The following is a 15,437-nucleotide window of genomic DNA, read 5'->3' as shown; positions in this document are numbered from 1 at the left end:
CAAATCTTCGGCTATGAAATTGTTGCCAATGCATGTTGTCATATTGAAGCGGTAGTATTATATTTCCAAGTCCCCCACCCCCCCTCTTTTTTTTTTTTTTTTTGCTTGTTCACTGTTTAAATTGTGGTCCCTTTTCCAAAAATTTTGTGTAGATAACACAGAGTCCCAAAAAATAGTCCATTTTTCCAGTTGAAGTTTGGACTTCTTTTATATATATATACTTATATTTGGATAATGTTTGAAATAATTGAAAACTGAATTTTAATTTTTGCTGCATCAGGACCACTGTTATTCGAGTCTTCTGCATTGGCGGTTCGATCTGGGGATCGGATGGCGGACTGATCTTTCGATCAACTCACCTTTGTGGCGATCGATATGCAGCAATTCCCTGACCATTATTGGCCTTGTGGTATTTTAAAAATTAAAATACCACAAAAATTAAAAATTATTTTTAATTTTTGCTGCGCCAGGACCACTGTTATTCGAGTCTTCTGCATTGGCGGTTCGATCTGTGGATCGGATGGCGGACTGATGTTGATGAGGATATTCACCTCTGACTCCCATCGTTCCAAAGCTCTGTTGGGGTTAACGGCTAAGGGTTTGTAGACGGAAGTGTCTCGTAAAAGCAGTAAAGCTTTCGCCACGTAATCAGCTTGGTTCATTACAACCGTGCGATGGCCTTTGTCCTCCAGTAGGATGACGATGGACGAATCCTGTTTCAGTGCCTTGAGGGTAGAAATCTGCATACGGTTGAGGTTTGAAGAGACGGGGCGAGCATGGTGTAGAACTGCTGCAGTCTTCAACCGGATAGCGTTGGCTGTATCTTCCGGGAGGCATGATAAGCTCGCTTCCACACCCAAGGCGATGTCGGTGATCGGTGGGTGCTTTGGAAGAACGGCAAATGTCATGCCAAGGGTTAATAAGTTTATTTGTTCTGCAGATAACTGCTTGCTGCTTAGGTTCAGTACAAAGTCCGTACAACTTGTGAGAGGGGTATTATGCTGGCGACGAAATTGTTGGGATTCATTAAATAAAGTATTGAACTTACGTTTCTGTCGGGCACAATAACGATCTGATTCTCTGACGGCCTGGTAACATAAAGTATTGATAACATTGGTGTAGACCGGATCGGGAATCAAAGCCTTAAGGTCGGCTAGTAGGCATGCTTTGCTCGCTGAAGCATGTTGTATGTCATGATGAGGGCAGCCAATCCATATGTGTAGGGTCTTGAAGCCGAAGTTCCGACAGGCATGTCCCATACGCTCATTAGAAAACGGTTGTTTGTACCGGAACCCTTTCGGTATAATCTTGTTAGCTTTGCATCTATGTGCAAACCTCAGGTGTTGTCTGGCACAGGCTATAAAGATAAAATCTTTCTGTAGTCTCACGACCATATCATATGCTGGTTGGCCAAGAATAGTCAGTCTCTTTGAACAGGAACAGTGGTTACCAAGTTAACCCCATCACAGAGGCAGTAATTCTATCCATAGACAAATGCTGGCCACATCACCACCATATGTCACAGCCACAAACATCAACAAACAATTGACCACGCGCCTCACGCACCATCCTGGCAGTGCACATCTCTATTCCAACTGCCATTCATGTATTCAATCTGAAGAAGGCTGCCTCCCAGCCGAAAGCTTATTAATTGTAACTCCAGTTTTGCTCTGAGAAACAAAATAAAATTTTTCGTAATGAATCCAGAGCACAGAGGCCTTTTTTACTATGTTCGGACTATTCTTCGGACTTTCTAATGAGCGTATGGGACGTGCCTGTCGGAACTTCGGCTTTAAGACCCTACACATATGGATTGGCTGCCTCCATTATGACATACAACATGCTTCAGCGAGCAAAGCATGCCTACTAGCCGACCTTAAGGCTTTGATTCCCGATCCGGTCTACACCAATGTTATCAATACTTTATGTTACCAGGCCGTCAGAGAATCAGATCGTTATTGTGCCCGACAGAAACGTAAGTTCAATACTTTATTTAATGAATCCCAACAATTTCGTCGCCTGCATAATACCCCTCTCACAAATTGTACGGACTTTGTACTGAACCTAAGCAGCAAGCAGTTACCTGCAGAACAAATAAACTTATTAACCCTTGGCATGACATTTGCCGTTCTTCCAAAGCACCCACCGATCACCGACATCGCCTTGGGTGTGGAAGCGAGCTTATCACGCCTCCCGGAAAATACAGCCAACGCTATCCGGTTGAAGACTGCAGCAGTTCTACACCATGCTCGCCCCGTCTCTTCAAACCTCAACCGTATGCAGATTTCTACCCTCAAGGCACTGAAACAGGATTCGTCCATCATCATCCTACCGGCGGACAAAGGCCGTCGCACGGTTGTAATGATCCACGCTGATTACGTGGCGAAAGCCTTACTGCTTTTACGAGACACTTCCGTCTACAAACCCTTAGCCATTAACCCCAACAGAGCTTTGGAACGATGGGAGTCAGAGGTGAATATCCTCATCAACAGCTGGCTGAAACAAGAAAAAATCACACAGTCAACCCGTAATCACCTCCGTGCGTCAGATCCCACGGTTTTACGGCCTGCCGAAGGTGCACAAAGAAGACACACCATTAAGACCAATTGTATCCTGCTGTGGATCACCGACTTACGAGCTGTCCAAGTTTGTCTCGAGACTTCTTTCTCCTCTAGTTGGCAAGACCACCTACACCATCTCCAACAGTGTTGAGTTCATAGAAAGGATCCACTCTATATCCATCTCACAGGATCAAGTCATGGCTTCGTTCGATGTAATATCACTATTTACCTCCATCCCAGTGGAACTTGCCATCTCTTGTGCAAAACAACTCTTGGACAACGATGAAACCCTTAGCGACAGAACTAGGCTGACGCCTGATGACATTTCCGCCGCCCTCAGACTGTGCTTAACAGGGGGTGCAATCATGTTTAACGACTCAATCTACCAGCAGATACATGGCACAGCCATGGGTTCCCCTGTCAGCTCTGTCACAGCAAACATCGTGATGGAGGAGTTAGAGGGACGTGCGTTTACACACGCGCCAGATCACATCGCCTTTTGGTGTCGCTATGTAGACGATGTGTTCGTTGTCATCCCTAGAGACTCAGGTCAACGGCTCCTAACCCACCTCAACTCACTATCGCCCTTCATAAAGTTTACGATTGAGCTGGAGTCGAACAACTCTATACCATACCTAGATACACTTGTCCGACGCGAAGACACATGCCTGAAGACGACAGTTTATCGCAAACCTATGTGTGCTGGCCAATTTACCAACTTCCGGTCAGCACACACGCGGGGCCACCTCCTCTCCACTGCCCGAACCTTGCTAACTCGCGCCTGGACACACTCCAGCTCCACAGATGAGAGACGCAAAGAGATCACCAGAGTCAAAGTAGACCTTACGAAGTGTGGCTATCCCATCGACGTCCTTGACAAGTGTGATCTACAGGCACGCGACAACGCGACGACCAACAGCAACGCCAACAGTGACGAGTCATCCACGAGGGCATTTATCCCATACTACCCCAACCTGTCACAACAGATCGGTAGAATCTTAACATCATATGGGATAAAATGCGTCCAACTCCCATGCAAGAAACTGCGTTCTCTTATCTCCAACGTAAAAACACCCGTCCCCACTCTTCTACAGAGCGGTTCGGTCTATCGCATCTCTTGCCGTGACTGCACCAGCTGCTACTTTGGAGAGACTGGACATCGACTCGAGAAACGTCTCTCAGAACATAAAAGGGCGATCCGTTTGGCAGATGTAGAACATTCAGCTATCGCCGAGCATGTCTGGACAACCCGCCACAACATCGACCCACACCGCGATGTCGTGGTTCTGGACAGGTCCCACCATTACCTAAAGCGCACCTGGTTGGAATCGTTAAATATAAAATGCTCGGATGCCTCTTTGAACAGGAACAGTGGTTACCAAGTTAACCCCATCACAGAGGCAGTAATTCTATCCATAGACAAACGCTGGCCACATCACCACCATATGTCACAGCCACAAACATCAACAAACAATTGACCACGCGCCTCATGCACCATCCTGGCAGTGCACATCTCTATTCCAACTGCCATTCATGTATTCAATCTGAAGAAGGCTGCCTCCCAGCCGAAAGCTTATTAATTGTAACTCCAGTTTTGCTCTGAGAAACAAAATAAAATTTTTCGTAATGAATCCAGAGCACGTAGTCCTTTTTTACTAAAAAGTACAGCAAACATCAGAGGCAGCAAAAAGCGTATTCCTCTACATGATGCTTGAAATATAATCATACAAATAAATTATTTGTATGGTTATATTTCAGTGATTCCCTGACTATTATTGGCAATTCCCTGACTATTATTGGCCTTGTGGTCCTCTGTTGAGATGGGGCGTAATGGTCAGTCTATTTTTGTTTTATTTTATTGTAGTGGCTTAGATCTCTGATGGTGATATGTCACATAAATTTGGACCTGGTGCCTGTCAGAGGGGGTGCCGTTAAATTTCTATTTAATTGGCTTTCAAAATTTAATGAATTATTATTTATTATTCTTACATTTAGATGTTCTAAATTATTTTAGAGTTTCTGCTGCAGTATTTTTACTCTTGTTACTCCTCTCTTCCCTCCCTGTTTGGTTTGATCCTTAAGTTTAATTTAGGTTTAATTTCGACTATTTTTGTTCTGGTCTTGCCATACTGCTGGCATTATTTTATTATTTTTTTATTTATTTTTTATTTTTAACTCCCATTCTAATTTATTTGCATGGTTATATATATATATATATATAAGAAAATAAATCTGCCATTATCAATCCACTGCAGAATGCAGGCTTCCTCAGCAAGGCATGTAGAGGGAAATGGACCACAATCTGCCATGCTGATCCAGTGCAAATTGGCAGATTGGCTGTATTTAGCAGTCATAGGCTACAACCCCGGTCTACTCAAAGATTGTATGCAATGGCACTCCTGCTCCTGATCACTCAGCTATGAAGGCCCTTATATATATATATAAATAAAAAAGAGATGTATGGCGAATTCTTAGGACTCTCCCTCTTGTTTTCTTGAGCATGGTGATGAATTCAGGAGTCATCTCCAGTAAAGTAATTCTTTTAAAATGCATCTTTTTTGCATTCAAAATTTGAAAAAAGTTGTTGACAAACTTTCACTTGTCTCACTCATTAACAAGTATCCTAGGGACTCATCTTGTACCTATCTTTCTGTACCCTATCACAGACAAAATGCATTGAGCACATTCTTTAGATTTCCCTTAGAAGGTTTCATTATTATCTCATTGTTTGATATGATGATAACTACACATAAGTTCATCTGTTTTTTGTTTATGCAATTCATGAATCAATGTTCCAATTGTCTGCCTCCACTTCAACCGCTGACAATAGCTTTACCAACTTTACTGCCTTTGATTTATGAAATCCAAGTATGAGAAGTACTTAAATCAGCAGTTCATCCTTATACAGATAGTAATTTTTGGTAAATTTTAATAGATCTAACATTTTTGGCAGTCAAACTCAGTAACTGCACATTGTTTGAACTGCATGTTCAGAATGCTCTCGTTTAAAACAATGTAACTTGTAAACTAACAACCACCAAAAATGCTATTACACACAATCATAATGCATACAAAACTGTTAACTGTGTGGAGAACCTAGTTGGAACTTGTTATGCCACATAGCACTGCATTTATAAACTAAGAGGCATACTTTACAGTCTACTCTTGTACTGTAAGCTTTTCTGTTTTTTTTTTTTTTTTAAATTGATATGATTTTATCCCAATTCCTAATTATTTTCTCTGACAATTCTGAAATTTTGAATTCTGTGAATCTTTTCTTTTATAGTTTATAATACAAGTTGTAATAATGATATTTATCTTGTTTCATGTATTCACCAGTGAAACATATAAAAAATGTTGATGGAATTATGGGACTGTATCGTGGAATTACTCCGAAACTTTGCACAAATTTTGTCAATTCCGCAGTTTATGCTGTAGTAGTAGAGGTAAGGATTGCAGCATCTTTAATTTCTTCCTTTGATTCTAACATGAATTGTAAAATCATAATTTGGTATTCAATGTAACAAAATTCATATTCTTGATATTATGTGTGTCTATATCGATGTTGGTGCATATATCATTATAACCTTTAGTTTGTACCTCTTAGAAATCCTGAGCCTTGGACACCCTTGGTAATGTACTTTTGAATTCCAAAATGTTGTTTCTAATATCTTTATGGAACAGAAAGGCCAACTCCATCTTCACTGTTTTCATTGGTGTACAGCAGATTTCCACTCGATAAACTTGTAAGTGATTCATTTTGTCTTCTTGTTTCAGCCAAGCCAATGATATTCCAATTCACATTTTCTAATTCTTTTTCCACCAATGAGCAATCTTACATTGTAACAGACCAAGTCCAGTTTCCGTGCATGGCAGCCTGGTTGTACCCAGAGATTCTTTGCACCCTCTGCTTCCACTCTGATCCTCTAGCTGTCATAAGAGGAAGAGGGAAAGCTGCTGGGGACTGAGGGCCATTTGTTTCATCATGTTGTGATATTTAATAAGTTGCTGAAGGGTTTGGTCTTTTCCTCTTCATGCTGACCAGGCATCTTGAAGAGAACCACTCTACATGTTCGTTGCCACCAAAGTGACATAACAGGGCTTACCAATGAGAAGGTGTGCATAAGTGGATTTTAGGGAGGCAGGCTAATCAAACTTCTCCTAAATCTTCTAAAATAGAAAGATATTGAATCCATCAATGTTTTAGACTGAGTGTCTGATAACACACAGAATGCCTGTTCCCCTCTAAGCCTCCTACATAGTGTACAAATTCCCAATGAAAAATTGTTCTCATGAATGCCGAAGTAGCAAAAATTTCATCAATTGGTAATGCATTATTTGAAATTATTTGTGGAAAAGTTTTTAATACTTCTTAATTATGGTGTCATTAAAGATGAAGAGATAGATAAAGTAGCAGAGGAATTTTAGCATCATTTCAGTCAGTTTCAGTGTTAAAAAAAAAAAAGAAAGGATTGATGTACACTGGTCCTTGGCTGGGAAACTGACAAGTACACTAGGAAGCTTGAAATATAGAAAATTCTCCCAAGTTATGCTTGGAAATAATTTCTAATAATTTCTGTGAGTAATGCTGAGAGTGAGATGATATTCTGCTAGATGGGAAAAATTCCCAGCTCAGATCATCTTTTTCTGCTATAGCTTTAAAAGTGTTCTTGATAGCCAAGTCTGGACAGTGGGGCCATTGTTATTAACAAAACGTACTTCACCATATTTGAAGAAAGCAAAGCCAGTCTGGTGCAATATGGACTTAATAAAAAAACACTTCTGATTTTTAAAAAAAATCTCCCCCCCCCCCTCCCTTTCTTTTTTTTTTGAAAAACTGCTTTTTTTAAGGAAAAGCTGTTTCCTGCCTGTTTAGGCCAAAAAATTCTGTTTTGCCTCTTGCTTGCAGTTACTTAATCTCCAGATTTTTGAAGATTGAGACATTTTGTTTTTTCAGTGAAAAGTGGATATAACTATTCACTTTCATTTACACTGCAGGAGAACAACACAGTCAGTTGATCTTTTGATTTCTTTCTGCCATGATGTTCACTTTTAAAGGTCAGTGTTCAATCTGGGTGCATAAACTGTAGAAGCCAGGTTTTTGAAATACAGTTATATTAAAACAAAATTATATTAAACAGATCAAAATCGAACTATAACTCAGACAGACTTTCTTCTTTCTTGCTGAAGACTGAGGGCGAAATATTTGACCTTGTAGCTTGGGCTTATGTTAAACTTTGAAACAAATACTGTTATATACAGTTCTGATTAAGTTGCTAATATCTTTTTAAATGGTATGATATCATCAGAAAAGATGAAACCACATACATTTAAAACTCAGGCAATACAGCTTTTTCAATTCTCACTGGTTTCCTGTGGATCTTTATTGGCAGTTGTATGCTGAACTGTGAATATTTTGTCTAAGTGAACAGCTAAGCAGTTCTTAGTCAGTAATTGTCAAATGGAAATTTTACTATGGTAGTAAAATTTCCATTTGACAGATTTGGATTATAACAAATTTTTATTTCCGTACAGCACTTGGTGTTGTCCCTCCTCATTGCAAGTCTGCATAGACACAGAACTTCATTTCTGCTTGAAGAGCAAACCACAAAACCATTTTACTCTTTTAATTTAGTCAAAGTATATAAGTTATTTTAGAACTGTTAGGCAAAATAGGTTATTCACAGTTCAGCATACATTTGTTAATAGAGAATGCTAGCTGGCTGATAAGAAGCTTGTAAGCTTTGAATCAACTACCCAATGGTGGTGTTGCAGATTTTTAAATGTATAGTGGATTCACCTTTTCTTCTAATGCTATATTATTTGAAAAGATATTAGTAACTTAAACAGAAGCATTATTATATTATTTGTCTCAAAGCTGAGCATATGCCAAAGCCATAAGTTTGAATATGTAGTCCTTGGTGTTCAATGAGACCAGAAGGTCTCAAAATGATTGAAATCAAACAAGTAAAATGTATGAATTTTTTGTTTGATTACAACTACTGTGTTGGAATACCTCTACAATCCTGTAGTAGTGCACAAGTTAGGATTAAATTTGAAAGTATATGCAATTCTGCCCAGACATAATAAGAGGGAATATATGATGAGCCTTGTCAACCAATTCAGCACTGGAACGACATTGCAATACTTAGGAATAGAGTTATTCTTCTCATGGTCTATGCTTATTAACAGGAGGGACTCTTTCTACAGGAATTGGATACATTTCAATAGAAAGGTTCGAGAATATTTACTAATACTATAGAGGCAGTGTTAGATGGATCAGAAGAAATTCTAGTGTGAGGGAGATACACAAACTAATAGATTAACAGCAGCAGCAGGCAGAGGTGTAAGTGATTCTTCACTCCTACTGGGACATACAGCAGCCTGTAAGGTTAGCTGTCTTAGATTACAAGTCCTGCTTGGGGTCTTCATGAGACAAGCAAATACATCAGCATGTTAGAGGTACTAAGAGCAAAAACAGGTGCATGTCATTTGCTTGTACCCTAACACTATATAAGTACAATAAACAAATTTGAACTGCTAGTTAAGTCATAAAACACAGACATTGTAGTGATATCAGAAACATAGTGCCACACAGAAATAAGGGATGCAGAATTTGAATGTGTCCATATAATATGTACAGGAGGTACATTTGTCAATTTGTCATTTGAATGAACCTATATATTGGTTGCCTCCTGTGCTTTCACACATATGCAACTAATACTAGGCGCCTCTGTAGCCAGGTGGGAAGGAGCAGCAGTGCGTAGCACACGCTTCTTGATTAGACCAGGGTTCGAGCCCGTCACCACCAAATATGGAGGATGCGGAAAGGTCAGGGAATGACCACCGCGTATCCCGGAGCAATATGGCCTTAGTTGCTAATGCACCTAAAAACCAAATAACAAACATAACAAACAAGCAACTAATACTTTGTTCTTAACTTGCATCCTTACCTTATTAAGGTTAGTATTGTTAATCAACAATATTATTGGTATTCACCACAAGTCAATATTCCAATGACAGATGACTGAGACAGAACGGCCATTTAGCCTCGAGGTGGGGACAGTGTCTTCACCCCCACTATGTTTCCCTCCCCACCGCAAGGAGGTAGGTTACCCTATCTAACAAAACTATTGACATCAATATCTTAACATACATACAATTATTCTTGACATTATTATTATTTATCGACTCAATTGTCAACGAACAAACACAGCTTTAGAAAATTTAACAACTCTATCAAATTTTTCTAAATCAAGACCAAGCTCCACCAAAGCAGCACTCGAGAGAGCGAACATCCCTCCTTCCAGCCTCGCTCGGAGGTCAGAATACTGGGGACAGTTCAGCACAATGTGGATGCCAGTTTCTGTCTCACCACATGAACATAAGTCTGAGGTCACCAACCCCATCTGGAGCAACCTCGATCTCAGGCCATGTCCAGTCAGGACACAGCAGACAGCCGGTCCAAACTGGAACCAAGCACTGTGCCCGCTCACAGTCTGTATGGAGGGGATGAAAGCAAACAGATATCTGCCCTTCTCAGAATGTGTCTATTGATTCTGCCAAATGGTCATCATTTCCTTCTGCACTTTCATCCTCAGATTTCTCCAGGACCTCGTCTCAAGACTCCACCTGAGTTGCGCACTTCTTTGAAGCCATTTCAAATTTGTTAAACTAATTTGTTAGTAGTGTTAAACAAAACACCAACCAATTTACAAGTTCAGACAAATTCAACGCGGTCCAATCAACGTTGGAATTTTGAACGAGACTAAACAGAAAGAAACCTCACTCTCCCAGCTGGAGTTGCCCCAGCTGCCCGGCCCATACCACTTGGAGGTGGAGCTTCTTCAAAGGGACTTAACCTGTGGAGAAAAACATAAGACAATATGCTTCAATTCATTTACAAAGCACTATGTACACAAAACCAACCACAAATTAAATTGCTTTGGCACCTGAGCCGTACAGGAGGGACAGGCAGAACAGCAATGGGAGAGGAGTTAGGCTTTTGTTTAAGAAGCACATAGTATCGAGGACAGTGCACATAGTTGACGTGGGTTGCCAGTGTAATATTGAGTCAGTTTCATATGACATGCACTGGGAAAACAAAAATGAGAGTAGGAAAGTGTTATAGAACAAATGTCATGATGAACATAACAAGCAACTATGCAGACAAATAGAGTGGTCTAGTAAATCAGAATGTCTTTTAATAGTGAGTTTTAACTTTCCAGATATTGACTAGATCTTGTGAATTTGTCTTACAGCAGAAATTTTCTGGATTTATTGGATGACTACTTTTTAAAGCAGCATTTTAGAAGGGCAACAAGAGAAAGCAATAATCTGATTATCAGCAGTAACTCTTCATGCATTAAGAATATAATACAAAAAAAAAGGAACCAACAGGTGGCAGTGGTCATAACATATTGATGTGAGATTTACTTAAAAGATATAACTTCTGTCAGCGGCAAAGAGAAGGGATTATGCTTTTGTGAAGATGACTCCAGTACTGTTAGACCATTATAAATTCCTTTCTGTGGGACTAACTGATGATGTTACAACTGCAAATTCTAAATGGGAAGCATTCAGAGAAGTAATTATAGAAAACTACTAAGTTTCTTATACCTAATACTGTTAAAGGTTTAGACCTAAATAGGTGTCAGGCAAACTCATGAGATTAGTGGCAGAGAAGAAAAACATGTGGGATGATTATAAATTATCAGGGGATACGGAAAACTACAAAATAGGCTTCAATAAAGTCAAAAAGGGGGTTAGGCAAGCTAAGGCAGATTATGAGAAGTCGCTAACTAATAATGCAAATAAAAGTAGCAAGAATTCTTTGCTTATGTTAACACTAGAAGGAAAGAGGTGAATCAGATTGGCCAATCTAATATGAATGGCATAACTATTAATGATCCTATTCAGGTTACTGACAAATTTAATAAATATTTTGCATCTACATTTACCTATGAAGAAGTTTTTGTGAACATGAATACCAAAAGTAAACCAAATTATAACTGATACTCAAGTGATTCTGTGATAACTAAGAAAGTGAAAGATATTTTTGAAGCTAAAAGGAAACAAGGCATCTAACACTGAAAGAAATCTACCTAGCTGTATTAAAAGAAACAGTAATAGAAGTAAGCAGACTTTTGCCATTAGTATTAGTAGTGTCAACAATGCAAGAAAGCAATCCTATATGGCAGCAAATAAAGCTTCTCATATCACCTGTCCATCCCCTGTAACAATTTGTTTAGTTTTTCCTTGAATTTATTCAAACTACCCACTTTTACACACCTATCCTATAAATGTCCTTCCTCAACTTTAATTTATGCTCCTTTGTGTGTAGTCTGAGCAAATGGAAAGATGCCATCAGCATTGAGCTTACTCAATCCATTCAAAACCTTAAACACCTCAATCAGATTTCCCAAATGTCTAGTCTACAAATGCTGCAGTTTGCAGAACTGAAACCTTTATGGTAAGAGCACCCTTTTGTTTGCTTCACTAATCTTGTTGCTCTTCTCTGCGCATGTTCCAACACATCCATATCCTTCCTAAAATGAGGCTTCCAGACCTGTATGCAGTACTCAAGATGTAGCCTAACCATTGCCTTATACAGCATGATAATCGTCTCCTCATCCCTGTTGGCAAAATTCCTGTATATTGTCAACAGAACTCCACGAGCTGTTCTGGCTCTGGCATCATGTCTACACTGCTGAAAGAACTTCATATCCAGGTGCCTCCGTAGCCAGGTGGGCAGGAGCAGCAGTACGTAGCACACGCTTGATTAGACCAGGATTCGAGCCCGTGACCACCAAATACAGAGGATGCGGAGAGGTCAGGGAATGACCACTACATATCCCCGGAGCAATATGGCCTTAGGTGCTAATGCTCCTAAAAAAAACCAAATAACAACTTCGTATCCAACTGCAGAATTACCTCCAGGTCTTTCTCATTCTCCACTAACCTGATTGTAGTAACACGGCGTTGGCATATTAATACAGGATTACTGTTACCCATATGCAGTACCTTTCATCTGTCAATGTTAAACTACAATTGCCTAATCTTATTGCAGCAGTATACTTTGATTACTGTCATAAACCAGTCTGCTACTATATGTATCAACTGCAAACTTAAGACATCAAGCCTGATATACGAGGGGTTTCCGAAAAGTAAGGTAACACTTTTTTTCCTTAATAATGGTGAAAGGAAATGAGATGAAATGCAGTGGACAGATAGACCCGTTAATAACATTCAAAAAGACCACCAGTGCAGTGTTGCGGTACTGTCGCCTCACAGTAGATTCCAGTTGCAAAATGACGGCTACCATGCAAGTGTGGTCCAAAACAGGTGTTCGTGAAGTTATTCGCTTTTTGCAAGCAAAAGAGTCTTCACCAAGTGACATTCACCATGAACTGGTTGCTGTGTATGGCGAAAAGGTGATGACAGAGAAGCAGGTGTGGTTTTGGTGCAATGAATTTAAAGTGAGCTGTTGACATTGAAGATCAACATCGGGCGGACGGGCCTTCATTGGGCAAGACAGAAGACAACATTTTGCACATTAATGGCATCGTCTTGAAAACAGGCAAGTGAAACTGTGTGAAATTGCATAAATAGTGAATGTGAGTAAGCTGACTGTTCACGATGTCCTTGGCTTTCGAATTGTTTGCTGCTGACAAAGCAAAACACATAGGGGTGTGTCTGGAGAACCTGTTGCAATACAGTGATGAAGGAGAGGATTTTCTCGCTCGCATAGTCACAGCAGACGAAATGTGGGTTCATCACTTTATCCTGGAGAGCAAACAAGACTCCGTGATCTGGAAAAATCCACAATTTCCTGTGCGCAAAAAATTCAGAACTGTTCCCAGTGTCCGAAAAGTCATGGCCACAGTGTTCTGGGATCGCCAAGGTGTTCTGTTGGTGGATTTCTTGCCGAAGGGAGGAACAATCAATGCACAGCTTTACTGTGCAACGTTGGAAAAACTGAAAGCCAACATGTGACGCAAACAACGAGGACTCCTGACAAGCACCATGATTTCGTTGCACAACAACGCAACTCCACACACCATTTGTGAGTGGTTGCTCTGTAATCGTTGTTAAACTCTGTCGCATCTTCCCTACAGCCCAGACTTAGCAACTTCCGTTTGTTTGGCCCTCTGAAAAATCATCTTTCAGGAAAGCATTTCACCATGGATGAGGAAGCTCATCAGGCGGTGCGATGTTGGTTACTGTGTGTGAGCACAGACTTCTTCAGTACTGGTATTGATAAACTGATCCATCGTTGGGACAAGTGCATCAATAAAACTGAAGACTTTGTGGAGAAGTAGCACATGTACGCTACTTCTTGTTTCTTGGTGTGTAATTTCAGCTTCATATTATTAAACATCATCGAGAGAAAAAATGTGTTGTCTTACTTTTCGGAAACCCCTTGTACTTTCATCATTATTATTAATAAACGTAGACAACAACAGTGAGTCCAGCACAGAATTCTGAGGAACTCCATTAGTAACATTATTCCACAAAGAGCAGTGCCCATTGATAACTAACTGTCTAACTACTCTGTCTTCTCTCACTCCATCCCTTTATCCAAGGTAGTAACTTGCCTTTAATACTCAAATTTGTACAGCAGTCTTTTATATGCAACAGTATTAAAAGCTCTATTATAAGAGCATCCTTGGATTCAGGTGAAGTCCATATGGATTGAACATGTTCAATGTCTCCCCAGTGTACAAAGCAGGATCAAAGGATAAAGTAATTACAGACCTGTAAGCTTGATTTCTGCGTGGAAGAATATAATGGAGTCACTTGTTAAAGAAGTAATGCAGTTATAATGAAATCATGCCATGGATTTAGTAGTAGTAGTAGTAGTAGTAGTACTGGCATGTGATGCAAGTAAGCAAGTGTATGAGCTTATGCAGCATCAGCCAAAAAAAAAAAAAAAAAAAATCACACCATTCCCTCCAAATGCCTGTCCAGTTCCTCCTTAAATTTATTCAACCTATCAACTTCCACAACGACAGATGGAAGTTTGTTCCAGCAATTAACCACCCGCTGGCTAAAGGCAAATTTCCGTACATCTATTCTACATCTGTCTTTTCTTAATTTGAATTTATGCCCCCTTAGGTTCGTAATCTGAACAAGTGGAAGGATCCCATTAGAATTCAGTGTGCTCAACCCATTCAAGGCCTTATACACTTCAATCAGATCACCGCGCAGGTGCCTAGTCTCCAGCCACTGCAATTTGCAGAACTTAAGCCTCTCTCTTGGTAAGAGGATCCCTTCATTCCCCTCACCAATCTTGTTGCCCTTCTCTGTACACGCTCAAGTAAATCTACATCCTTCCTAAAATGAGGCCTCCAGACCTGTACGCAGTATTCAAGGCGTGGCCTGACCATTGCCTTATTATACAGAGGGATAATCACCTTCTTTTCCCTGCTAGCAAAATTCCTATATATCATTGACAAAACTCCATGACCTGCCCTGGGAGCCTGTCTGCATTGCTCAGAAAACTTCATATCTGACTGCACAATTACTCCCAGGTCTTTTTCATTTTCTAACACCTTAAGTGTAGTACCACACAGTTGGTACGTTTCTCTGGGGTTACTTCTACCCCTATGCAGTACTTTGCATTTGTCAAGGTTAACTTCAGTTGCCACTTCTTACCCCATCGGCCCAAATTATCTAGATCCTGTTGCAGTAGCAAACTGCCATTACTGTCATTAACAACCCTGCCAACCTTTGTATCATCTGCAAACTTCGACATTAAGCCTGATATACCTTCATCAATATCATTGATAAATATACAAAACAACAGTGGACCTAACACCGAACCCTGTGGGACTCCACTAATAACATTAGTCCAAGAAGAGCAGCACCCATTGA

The 15,437-nt window shown here is 40.2% G+C and overlaps 1 protein-coding gene across 1 annotated transcript in view; it reads left to right on the top strand.

Annotated features, from left to right (window-relative positions):
- Nucleotides 1–15,437, top strand: part of LOC150079172 (mitochondrial carrier homolog 2-like) — a 273,570-nt gene that overhangs the window by 99,270 nt on the left and 158,863 nt on the right. The window contains exon 3 of the mRNA XM_090384014.1: nucleotides 5,901–6,007. Coding sequence (XP_090240140.1) covers nucleotides 5,901–6,007 — 107 coding nt within the window. The remainder of the gene's footprint in view (nucleotides 1–5,900; nucleotides 6,008–15,437) is intronic.

This window comes from Mastigoproctus giganteus, chromosome 10, assembly GCF_048544385.1.
Source record: "Mastigoproctus giganteus isolate SK-2022 chromosome 10, ASM4854438v1, whole genome shotgun sequence".
NCBI lineage: Eukaryota > Metazoa > Arthropoda > Arachnida > Uropygi > Thelyphonidae > Mastigoproctus > Mastigoproctus giganteus.
Note: the sequence above shows the minus strand (reverse complement) of the source record. Positions and strands in the feature narration are given on the sequence as shown.